At 59.0% G+C, this 18856-nt stretch overlaps 2 protein-coding genes across 5 annotated transcripts; one reads left to right on the top strand and one right to left on the bottom strand.

Moving 5' to 3' along the window:
- Positions 5636–12665, bottom strand: EMC10 (ER membrane protein complex subunit 10). 3 transcript variants are annotated; one of them, XM_018062876.1, is made up of 8 exons: positions 12455–12665; positions 11454–11526; positions 10449–10558; positions 9534–9638; positions 8967–9148; positions 8721–8814; positions 7874–7960; positions 7546–7662 (listed from the first exon to the last, which is right to left on the bottom strand). In XM_018062876.1, exons 1-7 carry the CDS (start codon positions 12566–12568, stop codon positions 7874–7876), a joined length of 765 nt encoding a protein of 254 aa, XP_017918365.1. In that variant the 5' UTR covers positions 12569–12665; the 3' UTR covers positions 7546–7662. The 3 variants fall into 3 exon arrangements, with proteins under 3 accessions (XP_017918362.1, XP_017918363.1, XP_017918365.1); XM_018062873.1 differs by lacking the exons at positions 7546–7662; positions 7874–7960 and adding an exon at positions 5636–5964; XM_018062874.1 differs by lacking the exon at positions 7874–7960 and having other exon boundaries at positions 6489–7662.
- On the top strand, positions 12714–18663 carry FAM71E1 (family with sequence similarity 71 member E1). Of its 2 annotated transcripts, none has more exons than XM_018062886.1 (5): positions 12714–12960; positions 13145–13263; positions 13582–13748; positions 17343–17613; positions 18114–18663. In XM_018062886.1, exons 1-5 carry the CDS (start codon positions 12807–12809, stop codon positions 18168–18170), a joined length of 768 nt encoding a protein of 255 aa, XP_017918375.1. In that variant the 5' UTR covers positions 12714–12806; the 3' UTR covers positions 18171–18663. The 2 variants fall into 2 exon arrangements, with proteins under 2 accessions (XP_017918375.1, XP_005692920.3); XM_005692863.3 differs by having other exon boundaries at positions 13618–13748; positions 18114–18286.

Below are 18856 nucleotides of genomic sequence, written 5' to 3'. Positions count from 1 at the left end.
AAAAGAAGAGTCAGAGCCTGCTCAGTCATGACTGAGCGGCCAGCACCCTCACTCGCTCTGCCTCTCACCGCAGCCTCTCCTGCTCTCCCCACCATCTCCCCGCACGAGGCTCCCGCTGCCTTCTCCGCCCTGTCCTCTCTCGTTCCCACTCGGCTTTCCCTGCATCTTCTTGTGTGCTGAGTCTCAGCCGCGGCATGCATGGGAACTCAGCTGCAGCAGGTGGGACTGCTTCCCTGACCGGGGACTGAAGGGGACTGAACGGCGCCGCCCGCACTGGGAGCTGGAGTCTCAGCCTCTTTCCACTGGTCTCATCCTCGCTCCCTCCCCTGCCTTCTCCCCTCCCCCGCCCCTCTCCTGGCACTGCCCTGCTTTCCCTGGGGACAGCTGCACAGCCACCCTCCCCTCAGCTGCCTCTCCGCTCTCCCCCTCCCACACCTGCTCCCCGCACAGCGGGTTGGCAGCCCGTCAACTCCCACAGCAGGAGGCCCCTCTGCTGACCCATGGGGCGGACTGTGTCGACTGTCCCCCCCCCCCGCTCACGTCCACGTGCTGGTGATATTTTTATCCTGTCTCAGAACACACGGTCCTGTGATGAATGTTTCACAATTTACAGAATTCATTTCATGTCCTGCCAGGTCCCAGGACCATCAGCTGCACGTGTTCATCTGTTTGCAGCTCATCGTTACCCAGGCCGAGCCTTACCGCTCGGGAGGTGGCAAAGCTTCCCTTCCTCCCTGTCCCTGTCTCTCTCTTTCTCTCCCTGTCTCTCTCTTTCTCTCCCTGTCTCTCTCTTTCTCTCCCTGTCTCTCTCTTTCTCTCCCTGTTTCTCTGTCTCTCTCTCTCCCTCTCTCTCCCCCTGTATCTCTGTCCCTCTCTCTCTCCCTGTCTCTCTCCCCCTCTCTGTCTCTCCCCATCTCTCTCTGTCTCCCTGTTTCTGTCTCTCTGTCTCTCCCCCCACCCCGCCCGCCACCTCTCTCCCCGCTTCTCTCTACCTGTCTCCGCCCACCCCCCACCCCTCCGCGTCTCTCTCTCCCTGCCTCTCTCCCCCTCTTCTGTCTCTCTCCCTGTCTCTCCCCCGCCCCGTCTCTCTCTCTCTCCCCCTGTATCTCTGTCCCTCTCTCTCTCCCTGTCTCTCTCTCTCTCCGTCTCTCTCTCTCCCGTCTCTCTCTCCCCCCCGTCTCTTCCCCCCCCTCCGTCTCTCTCTCTCTCCCTGTCTCTCTCTTCCCCTGTCTCTCTCTCCTCCCCCTCTCTCTCTCCCCCTGTCTCTCTCTCCCCCTCTGTCCTCTCTCTCTCCCCGTCTCTCTCTCCCCTGTCTCTCTCTCTCCCCCGTCTCTCTCTCCCCCCTGTCTCTCTCTCTCCCCCGTCTCTCTCTCTCCCCCTGTCTCTCTCTCTCCCTGTCTCTCTCCCCCTCTCTGTCTCTCCCCATCTCTCTCTGTCTCCCTGTTTCTGTCTCTCTGTCTGTCCCCCCACAGCCCTCTCCCCCCTTCTGTCTCCGCCCCCCACCCCCCGTCTCTCTCCCTGCCTCTCTCCCCACCCCGTCTCTCTCTCTCCCCCCTCTTCTGTTCTCTCCTGTCTCTCCCCCCTCCCTGTCTCTCTGTCTCCGTGTCTCTCTCCCCACCCCGTCTCTCTCTCTCCCCCCTCTTCTGTCTCTCTCGCTGTCTCTCCCCCCTCTTCTGTCTCTCTCTCCCCCCTCTTCTGTCTCTCTCGCTGTCTCTCCCCCCTCTTCTGTCTCTCTCTCCCCCCTCTTCTGTCTCTCTCGCCCTGTCTTCCCCGCCACCCCGCCCGCCGTCTCTCTCTCCCTCTCTCTCTCCACTCTTCCCCCCCACTGTCTCTCTCTCTCTCTCTCCCCGCCTCCCCCACCCCCCCCCCCCGGTCTCTCTCTGTCTCCGTGTCTCTCTCCCCGCCCCGTCTCTCACCCCTTCTCTCGCGTCCTCCTCCTAGGGTCCCCGCTCTATCCCCTTCTGCCCCGCTGGCCTCTCCTCTGCTCACAGCCTCCTCCCTCCCCGCTCCGTCTCTCCCTCTCACCGCTCTGCTCTTCGCCGGCTTCTCTCCCTGCCGGCTCCCCCTCCCGCCCGGGCTGTCCCTGCCCCGTCACCTTCACCGCCTCTCTTCTCCTCCCGCCTGCCCCTCCGGTCCCTCTCCCCCTCCCCTCCCCTCCCCTCCCCACTCCTCCTCTCTCCTCTCTGCCCCCCAGAGCTCCCTCCCCACCTGGCTTCTCCTCTCTCTGCCCCCCGCTTCCCCCGGGCCTCCCTCGGTCTCCGTCCCCCGTTTCCACCCCGCTGTCCCCTCTGAGCGGCCCCTCTCCTGCATTTCTCGCCTCCTCTCCCCTCTCTCTCCTCTCCCCTCCCGCCTCCATCTCCCCTCTCCTCGCTCAGTCGCCGTCCTCACCCTTCCTCTTTCCCTCTCTCCCCAGTGGCTCTTTCCTATCCCTCCCACCTTCCTCTCTCCCCTCTCTGGATCTCTGCGTCTTGGGAGGCCCCTGCCCAGCGCCGCGTCCTCACCCCGCGGGCTCCTAGGGCTCCTCTCCCGCCCTTGGCACTCTCAGGTTGCCAAGCTCTGCGCTGATGGCAGAGTCGCCACCCCAGGGATCCCGGGGCAGGGCTGTCAAGACGGAGTCCCCCGAGCTGGAAGCACCTATGTGACACCCATTTTCTCTCTCTTTCCTGTCTGCCCGGGACTCTGCACGCTGCCTGGAGGGATCAAGCCGGCCCCCCGTGCAGGGGAGCGAGGAACGTGCTCAGAGGCATGAAGCAAGTTGCCTAAAGACGCACAGCACGTAGGTGGCGGGGCAGTTGACGAGGAAATCGGCCCCTTGACTCTGCTGAGCCCTCGACTCAGGTCTGAGCCTGGTGAGGAGGGGGCTGCCGCCCTCCCGCGCCGTTCTCCTCTCCGACCCTCCGCTGTTTTCGCTTCCTCAGGCGGCGTGGAGCACACGGGCAGCTGGGAGGACTCCACCCACCGCCAACTCCACCGACGAGGAAACGGGCGCCAGGTGTGCCTGAAGACCGCCATCCGCCAGGACGGAGACCTCAAGGGAGCCTCGACAGCGTTGCCAGAGGACCGACGGCGCCCCGGGTAGGGCCCTCCTCTCCGCCAAGACGGTCCACGTGGGTCAGCGAGAGGCCCCAGGATCGATCACCGGAGAGGCTCTCTCGGACTGCGGTCGTCCATCGCCACCTACCGACGGAAGACAAAACTGCAACCCAGCTCTAAAAGACACTAGGAACGGCGGCCCCAAAGGAGGACAGTGCCTGGGGGCGAGGGGGAGGCTGGAGTGGGCGAAGAGGAGAGGACTTGCAAAATTCTGAAAAAATTAAAAACTTTTCTACGCCTAACCAATATATAAACATCATACTCGGCAAGCTTCTTGGTATGCCAGCTTAGAGCTCCAACTGCATGTGTGTTTTCCAGTCATGGGTGGGTGGGTTCTCTCCTGCGTGGTCATGGAACCCGTGTCAGTGCTTTGGGAAACGCAGGAGAGTGGGATTCAGTTTACACAATGTGCTGGGAAGCCTATTTCTAGGAAGTGGGCCAACTGAGTTTGATTCCTCTACCATCACCTTGTGGCTGCAAGCCAAACGTTGGTCCCTGGTCCTCACCTGGGGTCTCTCTGCCTGGCTAAATAAATAAATCTCTAGAGTTGTTTCCAGAAGCTACCTGATTCAATGTACAACTTGGGGTGGCAAACATCCTTTAAAAATACTAAAATCAACCTTATATTAATCTATTTGAAAAGGATACTTGCCCCAAAACTATCGTGGGTGTGCTCAGTCACGTCCAATTCTTTGCAACTCCATGGAGCCCGGTGGGCTCCTCTGTCCATGGGATTTCCCAGGCAAGAATACTGGAGTGGGTTGCCATTTCCTTCTCCAGGGGATCTTCCCAACCCAGGGATCAAACCCACGTCTCTCTCATCTCCTGCACTGGCGGGCAGGCTCTTTATGGCTGAGCCAGCTGTTCTCAATAACCCAGAGGACAGTATGAAGGCCTAGGTGGGGGGAGGGGTTTCCCCAGTGCCAGGGAACAGGTGGCATTCTGTGGGGCAGGAAATTGGGGAGGGGCCTTCCCTCCACTGAGTATTCGCCTCATGGGTGCTCGTGCCTGCCTTACCAGACGTCAGGAGGCTGGGGTGAGGAAGCGGGAGGGAGAGAGGGAGGGCTGAGCTCGATGGGGAGAGGAAGGTGTGAGACAGGACGAGGAGGGGTGGGGGTGTGGGGGTGGGAGAGGAGGGAAGGTGTCTGCAGTCTGGCTTGGGGACATCTAAGTTAGTCAGGAACCAAGGCTGGGGTCGTGATTCACGAGGCGGAAGAGGAAGAGATCAGAGGGCCTCACAGGCCAGGCTGAGGGCTGGGACTCTGTCCTGAGGGTGCTGGGGAGCCGAGGAGCAGGGGTGGCTCTGGGTTGGAAAGCCCTCCATGAGGGGGAAGGCCTGGAAGGGGCACACTGGTCCGGCTGCAGGAGAAGGGAGGAGGCAGGGAAGAACAATAGGCAGGCAGCCCAGCCCTCTGGTCTGAGGCTGGGGTGGGGGGCTGGCACCACTCACTGTGCATGTCCAACTCTGTGTGACCCATGGACTGAAGACCACCAGGCCCCCCGTCCATGGGATTCTCCAGGCAAGAAGACTGGAATGGGTTGCCGTGCCCTCCTCCTCCAAGGGATCTTCCCGATCCAGGAATCGAACTCGTGTCTCTTATGTCTCCTGCACCTGCAGGTGGATTCTTTACTTCTAGCGCCACCCAGATTCCTGGGTGACAGACTCCCTCACCAGTCCCTGAGGCACAAGGGGAAGGAGCCTGGGGTCTAGAGTACCTGGAGGGGAGTTGGGGCTGGAGATGGGCTTGGGAGTCATCAGGAAGAGTTGCTCCCAACCTCCAATGTGAACGGGCGGCTGGTCTACGGAGGTGGGGGTGGGGGTTCCCATACAAACGAGTGGGGAATCTAGCAGGTGCACGGGGATCCCTGCAGCACCCAAACGTCCATCGACAGACCAGCAGGATCCACCCAGAGCCAGGCACGAGGTGCAAGGAGAACCACTCAGTATCAGACATGGAAACCTCCCTGACTTCTGTTGGGTGGTGGGGTGGGGGAGGGAGCTGGGGTAACATAGTTTTGCAAAAACTGTGGACATAGACTTGCTTATTTCTGGAAGGAGTTTCTACAGAGTCAAGCACAGGAGACTGAAAGCTCGGCTGCCCCCCAGTGCAGGGAAGAGGTGCCGGGCTGGGCTGAGCAGAAGGTTCTGGGCACTGGATGCTACAGAATCCTTTAGGTTTCATTTGATATCCCCAGATACCCTGATCAATCCAAAGAAAACAGTGACTGCGCTCTCCAGGGACGGCCAAGATTGAGAAGAGAGGTTTAACTGGGACAGATACCTAGGGAGCCGGCACCAGCTTGGATACTGACTAGAAAATGCCACAGAGTAACTCTGCTGGCTTGAGAGTGGCTGAAAAAGTCTAAGAAGAAAGCAATCAGATAAAGACCTCAGATCTCAGGTTACTAAAAAAAATAATAACAAAATGGTCCAGCAAATGACTGGCAGGAGATCACAGCTATGAATTAATTTGTGAACACTTCCCATGAAAGCATCAGTGACAGAATTCACATGGAGCAGGAGAGAGAGCAGGGCAGTGTCTCCTACTGGTGGAGAAAGAAATGCCAGTTAGAGCAACTCGGGGACCCTTTCAGCTTAAAGCCACCCAAAAAATGGGTAAACCAACAACCCCCAATGCTGGCAGGCGTGCGACACAACAGTCCCACTTGAAAACACAGAGGCAGTGCTTTCCAGGCCTCTTGTCACTAGGCAGAGGGGTGGCTGGGCCCCCAGAGGGTTGGGCTCTGAGCTCCTGGAGCCAGGGGGAGCTGCAGCAGGATCAGATCCAAGGGCATCAGAAGACAGAAGGCACACGGAGGTCTCAGCATCATCAGACAAGTCACAAGAGGAACTCGGAAACGTAAATATCGCTGTGGAGCAAAGGATGAGAGCAGCTCTCAAAAACACCAACTGCGCCGCCAAGGTCTGCAGTCGTGAATTTTGGTCAAGTGTGAATTTTGTGAAAAAAGTAGGTGGAGGGCGGGCTGAATGAGCTCAGTGTCCCTTTTCTGGTGGCACATGGAGCACAAGGCCACTCTCTGGACATGGCCGAGGACAAAGCCCCAGAAGATTCTGACCTGGAGCACAACGGCAAGGGCAGGTCAGTGTACAATGCCCAACTTACTACTCTGGGTGCAGAGAGCGGCAAACAGCCTTCCCGCTGGCTGGTGCTGGCAGGCACTCTAGGAGGGGAAATTACCTGATCGAGTCATCAGGGAGACTCCACCAAGCACCTTCCTTGGCCGTTTGGTCTGCTCGTAAAAATGTCTCTAACCTGCCGTAGTAATTCTACTTTGAGTCACGCGTCTGCGGGAAGTCAAACTCACACCAGGGACAGGCAGGTGACAGCCTTCGATGTCGCGCTATTTATAACCACACGAAGCAGGAGGCAAACTGAACGCTGAATATTTAGGGGACACTTTAATAAACTGCTACACACACTCCGTGGAGCCTCATGGCGCTGCCATTACCATGACAACGGTGGCCATATTTTTTTTTTTTTGGCGTTTCCGAATCACATTCCCAGCCACCCACCGCCACCGGCAGAATTCAGTAGCGCCTATATATCCTGACAGTCTCTTAGCCTAGTTAACAGCTGCATTTGCCTGTTAAGTTGCAAGCTGCAATTTCCCCAAATGTTTACCTATTTCATTTATGTTGTCAATGTTTTTAAACAGACAGGAGGAGGAAGGGAGATAAATGGCAAGGACCCAGCAAAGTCCCAGGGCAACGACCAGCCGGGAAAGGGATTCTATACATCAACTGGCCCCTGACTCCGCTGCTGGGCAGTTTGCTCTGTTTTGACTTCCAACATCACTGGTTCAAGCCCCAGAGCCTCTGGAGGGCCTGGCGTCTTAACAGCAGGAATTCCCAACTTCCACTAGAGCCGTGGGCAGATACAGGCCAGAGCAGGGGGAGCAGGGCTGTGCAGATGTGAAAAGGGGGCGCCCCAGGCCGGCCCACCCCTGCTCTGTGCCAGCTCTGGGCTTTGGGGAGCCCCAGGGTGCCCTCAAGACCAGACAGGAGGCTGGTGTCCCAATCCAGTGTCAGACAAGTAAGGGGCCTCCCCTGGCCTGGCGGGGTGACCAGACCAGACAAAGGCACGGAGGCTGGAGAGAAAGAGGCGTGTTCCCACCCCGCAGGGCTTGGTGGGCGGGATGAGGGGACAGGGAGCGCGGGCTCTAACCTGCAGCAGAGGGATACGGCAGGGGCTGCAGCTGGGCCATGGGGGAAGGTGGGGTGCAGCAGGGCCCAGAACCCCGCCACCCCCACACCCACAGTAACTCCAAGCACAAGAGGGGAGGGACTCCTGGGGAGGGGGTGCCCTCTGATCCCCACGGGACGCAGAGATGGACTGTCCGGAGAGTCCCTCCTAAGATGATCAAGGGTGCGGGCACGCTGGGCAGAAAGGGCGTGCTCCGGGCGAAAGAGGGTGGGCAGCACCCGGCCCGCACTCCTCATCGGCCACTGCCTCCACCGCCCCCGCCGCCGCCGCCCCCGCCCTGGCCCCCGGCGTCTGGTGCTCCCGACATCATGAGGAAGAGGACGACTGGGACGATGTACATCCACTGGGAGCCGGCGGCACGGGGCCGGATGGACAGATGTAGAGAGACAGAGAAGAGAGGTGAGGTAAGCGGTGGCCCAGCCAGCATGGGGGAGGTGGGCGCGGCGTGAGGGGAGGAGTGGGGGGAGTGGGCCCGGGTCCGCTACTGCACTACGGGCTGGGGGAGGGCTGGGGAGCTGCGGGCAGCGGGGAGACGGGAGGGGGCAGGTCCTCACTCAGGCCTCGTGCAGCGGTGGTGCGGGCCCGGGGGCGGCAGGACGCAGGGCTGTGAGCAACACGGCCCCCCCCAGGATGAGATGCCACTGAGGGGGGCAGGGGCGCAGGTCAGGGCCAGCGGTGGCTGTGGCGTCCGGCGGCCGTCAGGGAGAGCGGGCCGGACCGGGCGCGCCCTCGGCCTCTCCGGGCCCTGTTTCCAGCGACCAGCACGCTAACCGAGGCCTCACTGGCTTCCATGGCCCCCTGCCCTGGCCCTGGTGGGACGGCTTCCTCAAGCCCCAGCGTCACCAGCACCAAGGACCCTCAGCTCCCAGGCTCCTCCCCAGACCCTGCCACCCACCTCCCCGGCCTGGTGGGTGGACCCCCCCCCCAATTCCCTCCTTTCCAAACCTGTCCCCCTAGATCTCTGCCTTCCACCCCGCAACCTCCACCCCCAGCACAGCTCAGGCCCCTCTCCCGTCCTCAGTCTGCATGGACCCGGCCCCTCCCTGGCCACACCCCCCCGTGCACTCCCTCCAAACTGGACGGACTGGCACTGCCTGTGCTTGGTCTGGTCCCGGCCCAGGCGCCCAGGGGGCTGGCCCCGGCTCCCCTCACTGCCCAGCTCTAGGGCGGGCTGTTTTCTGAGACCAGATGCCCCGTGACCACAAGTGGACTCGGGCGGGGAAGGGCCAGGGCGCGGGGCTCCAGCGCTCAGCCCAGGGGCCAGGGAGACGAGCACAGAAGCACAGAGACCGAGCCGGCCCTGCATACAGCAAGGGAGCCAAGAAGGACGGAGCGGGGCTCAGGATGGGAGGGAGAGGGCCGGTGGGGAAGGGCCCCAGGGGCACGCAGAACCCCACTCACATATTTAGCGAAGAAGGACTTCTGCTCCTGGGGGTTCTTAGCCTTCTGGGCCTGCTCCATCTCCAGGCGCTCGATGAAAGCCGCTGTCTCAGGGCTGGGAAGGTAGGGGTAGGAGGAGATGGGATGAGGTGGCCCTCCCCACCCAGAGCCCCAGGCAGCCCAGAAGGGTGGCGGGAGGGGCGGGGTGGGAGGCTGGCCCGGCCCCAAGGGGCCTGGCTCTGTCCCCTTCCCGCAGCCCCTGCTCACCCGGGCGCTGTGACCGGCGGCTGCAGCTGCACAGAGGTGTTGAACAGCTCCAGGTCCACGTCCTCCACCTCGTGGCCCCGGCAGCCCCCGGGGTATGTCACCACCGACACGCCCACCACATTGCCGGCCACGTCCACGTGCAGGGTCAGCTGGTCCGAGAGGTGAGACTCTACCAGGGAGCACTGGGGGAGGAGGGGAGGAGGCTGAGAGGAGGAGGGCCAGCAGGGGCCCTGCCCAGGCTTCGCCCACACCAGCAACCCCCCCGCAACCCACGGGGCCTCTGAAGCATCTTTCAAAGCCCTCCACGAGACGCCCCCTCTCATCCCACCAACCTCAGGTGGAATCAGCAGCCTTTCCAGCGCCCATAAGGCCCTGAGCTGCCCCATCGGAGCCCCCGCCAACTGGACTGTCCCTCTCCAGCCCAGGACACCCTCGAAGGAAGGACCAGGTCCGAGCCTTCCCCATCCTTAAATGCTGGGCCACGGACAACGGAGGCCGAACGGAAGGACCCAGGCTGGAGCGGTTCGGCAAAGCAAGGATGGGGCCTGGTCCTCGTCGCTGACTCACCGCAGAGACAAAGGAGGAGACGTAGCCACCGGCTTCTGGGCCATCAGGGGCTCCAGGCCGCCGCGGGACCCGGACACGGTACAGGCCATTCAGCGCTGCCACGTCCTGCAAGAGAGGAGGGGGTGGCCGGTGAGTGAGGCAGCGCCCAGCTCCCATCAAGTCTGCACCCCCAGGGGGTCCCCAGCCAGGAAAGCCCCGCCCCCCACTCCCTGGCCCAGCCAAGCCCAAGACTCTTCCCACTGGCCTGCCCCACTGGGCAAGGGGGGAGGGGGAGGGAAGACCACCAGGAGGAGAGCAGAGCCCGGCCCAGCAATGGAACAAGTCCTCGAGAACGCTGCCCCCAGATCTGGGTCCAGTCCCACACCCAGACTGTCATTCCTTTATTTTTTTCTTCCTTCATTGGGGTTGTCCCAAGTGGCTTCTGGGATCTTAGTTCCTGACCGCAAATGGAACCTGGGCCCACTGCAGTGAAAGCGTGTAGTCTTAACCACCGAGCCACCAGGGAAGGCCAGGGGCTCCCCAGTTCTATGAGCAGCAAATTCTCTCTGGGGGTGATAGGAATCACGTGGGCACTGTGCTGGTCCAGGCAGACCTCACCCTGCCGTCTCCCACAGGGAGGACACCCAGGGGCCCGCAGCTGCCCAGAACAAAGCCTGTATCCCCAGCCTCCCCTACAGCTCCATCTGGCCAAAGGGACAGAGCAGCAGTGGACTCTGGCAGCTTTTGTGAGCTGCCCCCAGAGTCAGCTAGCGGCTTCCTCTGCCTCTCCTTCCTCCCTTCATCCACCCTGCTGTCCAGGGCCCCACCTGAGCCCGGCACCTCCCCACACCCTCCCCAAGGAGGACCCGGAAGCACGCCCGCTGTGCTCCCAGGCACGTGCCTCCCACTCCAGCAAAGCCAGGGTCCCCTCCTCACCCGGAGCCGGCCCCGCTCCTCCTCGTTGAGCTGCCGCTGCGATAAAGACAAGGTGCCATCTTGCTGGTTCCAGAGCAGCGAGCCCCGCTTTCGGAAGTGGGCACTGTCATCTGGGGGGAGGAGGGGCACACCTGGACTCAGCAGGCCAACACACCTGTCAGCCCTCAAAGTGACCAGGCCACCTCCCCACCTGAGCCCTCATTGTTCCACCTAAAAACTGGGGACACCACCACCTTGTCTTGCCCACGATAGGTGCCTGGACCCTAGAGCTCCTAAACCTGGCCTCCAACTTGCCAGGTGACCCAGGGTCACTCACATAACCTATCTGGCCCTCAGCTTCCCCAGATGCAGGTCACGGTGTACAGAGCTCGGGCACTCCCAAGGCCAGGCTTTCTTGGGCAGATGGCAGGCTCTGACTGGAGAGGTCTGCAGAGGGTCCCAGCTTCAGCGGTTATCACGAATGCCCCCCGCCCCCGGAGTCTGGGCCTCAGACGGCATTATTAACCCCTGGGCTGCACTGACATCTCTGGGAGTCTGGACGCCTGCATTAGTGCAGTTTAAGCTGGGCTTTAGGGCAGGTACTGGCTCTGCTATTCACTTGTAAAAAGACCTTGTCTGATGTCCCTCTGCACCTCAGTTTGCTCTTCTGGAAAATGGAGCTATCCCTAACACCTCGTACTTTGCATGACTATTCTGAAGATGTCCGAGTTAATACAGGAGGACCATCTACCCACAAGAGCAGAGAACGGGACAACTGGTCAGGAATGGCTGCTCTGAGCTTATTACCACCACAGTGACCTTTCTGACACTGGCATTTTTCTTACCAGTATAGGGGTATTCAAAGACAGAGCTTCTATTCTTCCCCCATCCAACTCCCCTGTGTTAATGCAAACACACTCCCAAGTGCAAAGCTGTGAGTGAATGGATGACGTGTCTCACATGGGGAGGCACCTGAATTCACAGGGCAGTGGATAAGTGCCCAGGTCAGGACGTTGTTGGACTCACCGATCTCAAATGAGTGCTCCAGTAGCAGCCCCACGGTGCCGCAGCCCTCACCTTCTCGACCTTCCACCCCCACCTGAGAGTGATAAAAAGGGACCCACTTTAAGGACCATCAGAGTCCTCAGTCCGGCAGGATCCAGGAACCCCAGGACAGACAGACCCGTAGGCTGCTTGCTGGAAGAGCCTTATTTTCAAACCCATATCCAAACACTGATGCATGCTTCACGATTCCACCGGAATCTGACCATTTCATGAAAATTCATGATCTGGACGGGCCCCAGAAAACCAGAGCCTGCAAACCAGTTGCCTCATTTTCAAGGCAACTACCTCCAGGTCACTTTCACGCCTAGCATCATAAATATTCATGAGTTAAAGGGTATCCTTCCCAAGCTAATATCCAAGTGACCTCGGTGTCACCTTAAGCCTCAACAGTCACGATGCCGCCATCAAGCAAATTCAAGATTTCAGGCCTTCCTTTTCTCCAACTTTCCAAATTTCTCCTACCTCTGCATACTCAACTCTCCACCCTCAAGCCTGCGCTACCTCGTTCCAGATTTTAATCCTTGAGCTCAACATTCCGCCCACCCCACGCGTATGCGGGAGACTGAACTCCTCCATTCTCTCGAGAGCCTCCCCTCGCCATTTTCATTTTAGCCGCCCCGACGTCTGTCTGATTTGCCAAGATTCCACCCGGGCTACACCTCCTCAAGCATATTCATGACTGAGGATCCCAAGCGAAAGTTTTCACCGCACCGAGACCCCAGGTGCCAAAATCCCAACCGAGCCCCGCCCCCTTATGCACATTCACGAGCTAGAACCTTCCTAACCTCTCCCTTTCTCCCAGGCCTCATGCATGCTCAGGACTGCAGCCTCGCTTGGAACGGTTTTCATCTCGCCTTCCCTCCCGGCCCTGCACAGCCTCGTTCCCACCTTAACGGACCTAAAGACCCAAGACCACGATCTCCGGCGGCCCTGCCCTCTATGCAAAGCGAATAAGTACTCACTCCCCGCACAGCGGCTCCGGACCGGCAGCCACTACCCCGCGCCCGGCTGGGGGCTGCTGCCGCCACCAGCAAGAGGAGGAGCAGTCGAGTCGCCCCAGCGCCGGGGACGGACATCTCTGCCCCTTCCCTCCAGCCCAGAGGCTGGAATCAGGCGGGCGCCGCGGAGCACGCCGGGAGAAACTGGCCGCATCCCGTCTCCCGTGCGCCTGCGCCAGCTCCTTGCGCCTGCGCACTAGCGCCCACCGGCTACCGGGGCCTGACGTCACTGGGCGACAGCTGCTCCCTCCGGGCGTCCGGGTACCGCCCCCTCAGATGACGTCACAGCCGCGGGCCTCCGGCGTATCGATGCGCTATGACGTCACAGAGCCAGCGGCCCCGCCCCCCGTTTTCTCCCTGGGCGCCGCCCTCCGCTCCTCCCAAGGGGCGGGGCGTTGCGATGAAACAGGGCCACGAGCCTAAGCCGGCCTTCGGTGGAGCAGGTGAGGCGGGACCAGGCGTGATGGCAGGTGAGAAGCGGAACCGGGCCTGCAGGGGTTGGATTAGGTGCGGGAACCAGGTGAGGGATGGGGCCTGCGATGCGGAGACCGGTAGCCGGGAACCCCGTACCCTCCGCGCGGGGCTGTCCGCCCTGGGTAGGGGACCCCTACCCAACCTCTTGGAATAGATCTGCGAACTTCGCCGCTTCTGTAGAACGCCCCCTGGTTCCAGCCTGTCCCACGGGCCGGCCCGGACGGCTCCAGCGCCATCTCCTGAGCGGCGAATTCGACCAGCTGCGAGACTTCCCCATCTTTGAGAGCAACTTCGTGCAGGTGCGGAGCCCCAGGACCCTCTGAGCCCAAGCCTGGGCCCCGACCTCCTGACGTAGGGAACCTCTACTCACCTTACCGCCCATCTCCTGACCTCCACACCCCACGCCCGCCAATACCTCCAAACCTTTAGTTTCTCTATGACTGCTAACCTTTGATTCCCTCACTCCATGTCCCTGACTTCATACCCAGGTGACTCGACCTTTGACCCCAAGATATCTGATCCTCTTCTTGATGGTTAATTTTCTTGGTTCATGCCCTTAATCCTACCAAAATTCCTGACCTCTGATCCCTCCCCAACCCTGCTCTCCATTTATCCAGCTTCTAACCTCTGACGCCACCCCTCCCCCGGCCCAGGTGACCCGGTTGGGAGAAGTTGCCAACAAGGTCACCATGGGAGTGGCAGCCTCCAGTCCAGCCCTGGAACTCCCAGACCTGCTGCTTCTGGCGGGCCCTGCCAAGGAGAATGGACACCTGCAGCTCTTCGGGTGACTGCCCCCTCTCCCAGCCTACACTGCGTTCCTCCCCAGCTCTGGGCACCCTAGGTCCCCTGAAGCACCTCCTTTCACCCAGAAGACCCCCAGGGCCAGGAGCCGTGGATGGCTGCCAGCCCTCTCTGGGCTACTGGTCCACCCAGGAGAACAAGCACAGGGCCATCCACAGGGATCAGCAGTCAGGGATAGATGGACATGAGGGGATGGCCACATCCTGGTAGGGGTCAGGAGAGCGACCGTTTATGCAGCACCTACTGCATGGGCTTCCTTGGGGCTCAGACGGTAAAGTGTCTGCCTGCAATGTGGGAGACCCAGGTCCGATCCCTGGGGTGGGAAGATTCTCTGGAGAAAGAAATGGCACCCCACTCCAGTACTCTTGCCTGGGAAATCCCATGGATGGAGGAGCCTGGCAGGCTACAGTCCATGGGGTTGCAGAGTCAGACACAACTGAGCGACTTCACTTTCACTACGTGGCAGTTTTCCCATGGACCATGCACATTGTCTCCTCTCTGACCCCATCCTCTCATATGCTGGGGCCCCCTAACCCCATCCTCAAGAAGAAAAACTGAGGCCCAGAGAGGTGAGCCACTTGGCCAGGGTCCTAGAGTGAGTCAGGGGTGGCCTGGATTGGAACCGCCTGCTCCTCACGACTGGCCCCCTGGATTCTGGAGCTCTCAGGCCACTCTCTCCACACTGCCCCTGCAGGTCTTTGTGTTTTGTTTTGTTTTTTCATTGAAAAAGTAATGCAAATACACTCTAAGTTACAAAACACACACAGCACAAAATACACCCTTCTCCCATCCTAGGCTCCTGCCTCCACCTCCAGCTGCAAATACCAAAGCATTTACATGAGTAGAGTATATTTACAGAAACATTCTGCCAGTGGCTTTTTTTCTTTGTTTTTTTGACCGCCTGTGTGCTAAGTCGTTTCAGTAATGTCCGACTCTACAACGCTGTGGACTGTAGCCCACCAGGTTCCTCTCTCCATAGGATTCTCCAGGCAAGAATGCTGGAGTGGATTGCCATGCCCTCCTTCAGGGCATCTTCCCAACACCGAAATCTTAGGTCTCCTGCATTGGCAAGGGGGTTCTTTTACCACTAGCGCCACCTGCAGTTCATAGTGAATGAAAGAAAGGGGGAAGGGAGGGGAGGAAGGAAGAATGGAGTCACGTTGTCCCATACACACAAACACACACACAGACACACAATCCTTCGTTTCCAATTCTGAAATCCAAAGAGTTTTGTTTTGTTTTTTTGCAACTCATTCAGTGGTATAATCTGATTCTGACCTGAACGAACTTGAAGCTACTTACAGCCTTTATTTATCCGCCCTGGATAAGTTGAAAACATTTCACAAAACAGTATTCTGATGCCAGAACCCTGTACTGAGACATTCTCTTCCACCTCCCTTTACTTTTCAATATTAATTGTATCCCATCACTTGAGTCACGACTTGCAGTTGGAAGAATATCAGGGATGGTGCTGAGAAGGGGTCTTTGATCTCCTTGTAATTTCCTTCAGCACTCTCCCTTCTCCCGCCATAAAACATACCACAGAAGTAAAGTCATTGAGCTGCTCTGCCAACTCAGTCTCCAGACTCACCCCCCAGCCCATCACTTCTAACCAGCTCCCAGCCCTGAGCGATTCTGTGCCGGGATGGACAGGTCCTCTTTTGGACACACCATTCAACAAACTCCACCACCCTCTTGGACACCAAGCTTGCATCCGCCTGTTGCTGTGATTGCCTAATAGGGAATGTCCTTGAATGAATGGCTGCCTTCACACAGCTTGGGTTTGTATCCTGGCTTCACCTCTTGCCTTTGGCCAAGTTTCCTACCCGTCCAGGTCTCAGTTGGAGAACCCACTTTCCAGGGCTGTCAGGGGATAAGCTGAGTAAATGTTTGTGAAACACTTGGAACAGCGCCTGGCACAGAGTATGAGCTGTGAAAATGTCAGCTGTTTTTCTTCCATTTGGGGAACGTAATAACAGATCGAGTCGCCTACCAAGGGACACTGATGTGTCCTGTGCCTGGGGGTGACCACCAGTGCAGCAGGCAGGGCATATCCACACACAGCCCAGAGGGTGTAAAGCCAGTTTCTGGAGATACATTGCTGGGCCTGAGGGGGCTGGTGTGTAGCCACCCAGTGTTGTTCAGAACCTTGGTACGACTTGGGTTCAAATTCCTGCTGTGTGATCTCTGCCAAATTACCCATCCTGTCTGGATTGTTTCCTCTGCTGCCTTTTTTGGGCCTTGAGTTAGGCTGGAGGCCTGAGCGATTCATGTATTCAAATACTCAGTGAGCATTCATTGAGCACGGACCGTGGGTCAGCTCCGGATACTAAGGAAACAGCAGTGAAAAAAATTACACCAAACCCTCTGCCCTCAAGCTCACCTTCTACAAGGAAGGCAGACAGAATAGATGTCAGTTTGTCCAGTGGCTGAGGTCTGTGGAGACAGATCAGAAGGGGGTGAGGGATGGGCAGCGAGGGCAGATGTGGTTGTAAATAAGCAGGAGGTTGTAAACAGATCTTCTCTGAGAAGGTGCCTCTTGAGAAAAACATGAGATGAAGGGGCCCAGCCATGGGGATGGTTGGAGGAGGAAGATTCCGGGCAGAGGAAACAGCCTGTGCAAAAGTCCTGGGGTAGGACCAAGCCTGGCAGGTTTATGGAACAGTAAGACCAGTATGGCTGGAGACAGTAAACCAGGAGAAAGGGCAGGAGGGGAGGACAGAAAAGGCACAAAGCAGCGCAGATCCTGCAGAGGCTAGCGGTCAAGACAGGACTCTGTTTCCTCTGAGCCCTGGGAGCGATTTGAGCTAACTCTCCTGTTGATTTGGCTCCGAGGTAAAGAATCCACCTGTAATGCAGGAGACACGGGAAACACGGGTTCAATCCCTGGGTTGGGAAGATCCCCTGGAGGAGGAAATGGCAATCCATTCCAGTGTTCTTGCCTGAACAACCCCATGGACCGAGGAGCCTGCCGGGCTACAGTCCATGGGTCCCAAAGAGTCACACAGGACTGAGCGCAGGCACCCATTTCACCCGGGTGCTGATTGGCGCCCTCTGGCGGCAGTGTGGGAATAGACTGGGGTGAAAGCGGGAAATTGCGGAGAGACTTAGAAATGGTTGGATTTTGAGTATTAATATTAGTACATTTTAACGGTGGAGCCATCAGGACTTGGTAAGATGGGTTAAGGATGTCAAAAAGACGGATCAGGAGCGACTCGCACAATTTCTGGCTAATCAAGTGGGAGGATATAGCGACGAAGACGAAGAGGAGCAGGTTTGGGGTTGGGCTTAGGTCAGGAATTGGGCTGTTGGATGTTACATGTGTCTGATGTCGATCCAACATTCAAATGTTAATTTCAAGCAAGCAGCTATCTATTCGAGTCTCGCGTTCAGGAGGGGGAGGACCAGCGGGAGACAAAGATGGGCTCCGAGTCTGGACGAAAGTTTGGGACAGATAAAATGCAAGAGGCAGAGAAAGTGACAAAGGACTCCTTCCAGGGGCGGCGAGGGGCGCTGGGGTGGGCGCTGCTGCGCCTGGGAGGGTCAGAAGCTAAGGCCGCCCCTTCCGCCCACCCAGGCTGTTCCCCTTGCAGTTCGTCCAGCTCTTCGTCCACGATGAAAGCCGCTGGCAGCTCAAGGTCAAGTTCCGCACCGGCCGTGCCTTCTACCTGCAGCTGCGGGCCCCGCCCGAGAGCCGCGACCGCGAGTTCGGCCAGTGGGTGCGGCTGCTCTACCGCCTGCGCTTCCACTCGGCGCAGGGACCCGTGCCTTTCACACAGGACTACTCGGCGCTGGAGGACGACGAGGACGATGACGAAGACGAGGACGGCGATCTGCCGGCGGGAGAGGCGAGGAGGGGGAGGGGTGTGGGCGGGGCTCCTGGGTCGGAGGGAGGAGGGAGTTGAGGGGCTGGATCCCTGACCTGAGAGTGGAGGTGACCCGGGGCCCAGACTCCTGAGTCCTGAAGGGTGTGCTGTCTCTGCTCAGAGTTCAGGAGGCTCTCAAAGTAGAGCAAGGTCCGCAGGGCCTTGACGCGCCAGCGGAGGCGGCGATGGCTTCCTAGTGGGGCATCGCCTACCCAGCCTCCCTCCCCTTGACCTAGCAGGCTGGGATCTGGAGAGGGGATGCCTAGGCCTTGAAGAGTCAGCCAGGCCAGTTCCCTGGAAGGCCTGGGGAGGGGAAAGACACCAGTCTTCGAAGGTGGGGACACTGGAACCTAAGGGGCCTCTTCCTTGAGAACCCCCCTGCTCCCCACACCTTCCCAGGAAGTACAAAGCGCCCACTCACCCACCCCCAAACAGCAGATACATCCACAAAGGGTCTGAGACCAACTCTCTCTTGTACCCAGCTTCAAGCCATGGAAGCCAGACTTGACCCACAGATGTCTGAACTCTGGGGACTCTGACTCCTCCAACATTCTTTGAGGTCACCAAAAGACCAGAGATCAAAGTGTCCCCTACCTTGGGGCCGGACAGATGAATTAATATTAAAGTTACTAAAGATCGGCCACTTAAGAACTAAGAAAACCGGGTCACGAGCACTTTCCCCATCGTCACCAATTCAACGTGGCGGAAGCAGCTCTTTCAATAATGGCTGCCTCCGCGTGGTCTTGGGTTCATGGTGTCTGGCTCCTTGGGCCCCGCACCCACCATTCCAGCATGTCTACCCCATAAGGGTAGCCCCCCAAGTCAGTCCTTGTGTTCCTCTTTGACCTACTATGGCTGCCACTGAGGCCAGCCCACCTCCTCCCTGCTCACAGTGGCTCCTCCCAAGAGGGCTGCCTCCAGAGGGTCTTGGGTCCCCCTGTAACTGCAGTTGCCATGGCAACACGGTGAAAGTGAAAGTCGCTAAGTCGTGTCAGACCCTTTGCAACCCCATGGACTTAATCCATGGAATTCTCCAGGCCAGAATACTGGAGTGGGTAGCCTTTCCCTTCTCCAGGGGATCTTCCCAACCCAGGGTTCGAACCCAGGTCTCCCACATCGCAGGCCGGTTCTTTACCAGCTGAGCCACAACGGAAGCAACATGGTAGCCTCCCTAAAGTAGCTGTTCCCAGATGGCGGCCTCGACATGGTCTCCTTCACCAGGGCT

This window comes from Capra hircus, chromosome 18, assembly GCF_001704415.2.
Source record: "Capra hircus breed San Clemente chromosome 18, ASM170441v1, whole genome shotgun sequence".
Lineage (NCBI taxonomy): Eukaryota > Metazoa > Chordata > Mammalia > Artiodactyla > Bovidae > Capra > Capra hircus.
Note: the sequence above shows the minus strand (reverse complement) of the source record. Positions and strands in the feature narration are given on the sequence as shown.

Bases quoted from the DNA above. Each gene is read 5' to 3' on its own strand.
- EMC10 (XM_018062873.1), bottom strand. From the start codon at position 12,568: ATGTCCGTCCCCGGCGCTGGGGCGACTCGACTGCTCCTCCTCTTGCTG. The intron at 9,149-9,533 runs GTGAGTCAGCGA...CTCCTCCCCCAG, and splicing joins TCTCCTCCTTTGTCTCTGCG to TGCTCCCTGGTAGAGTCTCA. The intron at 8,815-8,966 runs GTGAGCAGGGGC...CTACCTTCCCAG, and splicing joins CCGCCGGTCACAGCGCCCGG to CCCTGAGACAGCGGCTTTCA.
- FAM71E1 (XM_018062886.1), top strand. From the start codon at position 12,807: ATGACGTCACAGAGCCAGCGGCCCCGCCCCCCGTTTTCTCCCTGGGCG. The intron at 13,749-17,342 runs GTGACTGCCCCC...CCGCCCACCCAG, and splicing joins GGACACCTGCAGCTCTTCGG to GCTGTTCCCCTTGCAGTTCG. The intron at 17,614-18,113 runs GCGAGGAGGGGG...TCTTGTACCCAG, and splicing joins GCGATCTGCCGGCGGGAGAG to CTTCAAGCCATGGAAGCCAG.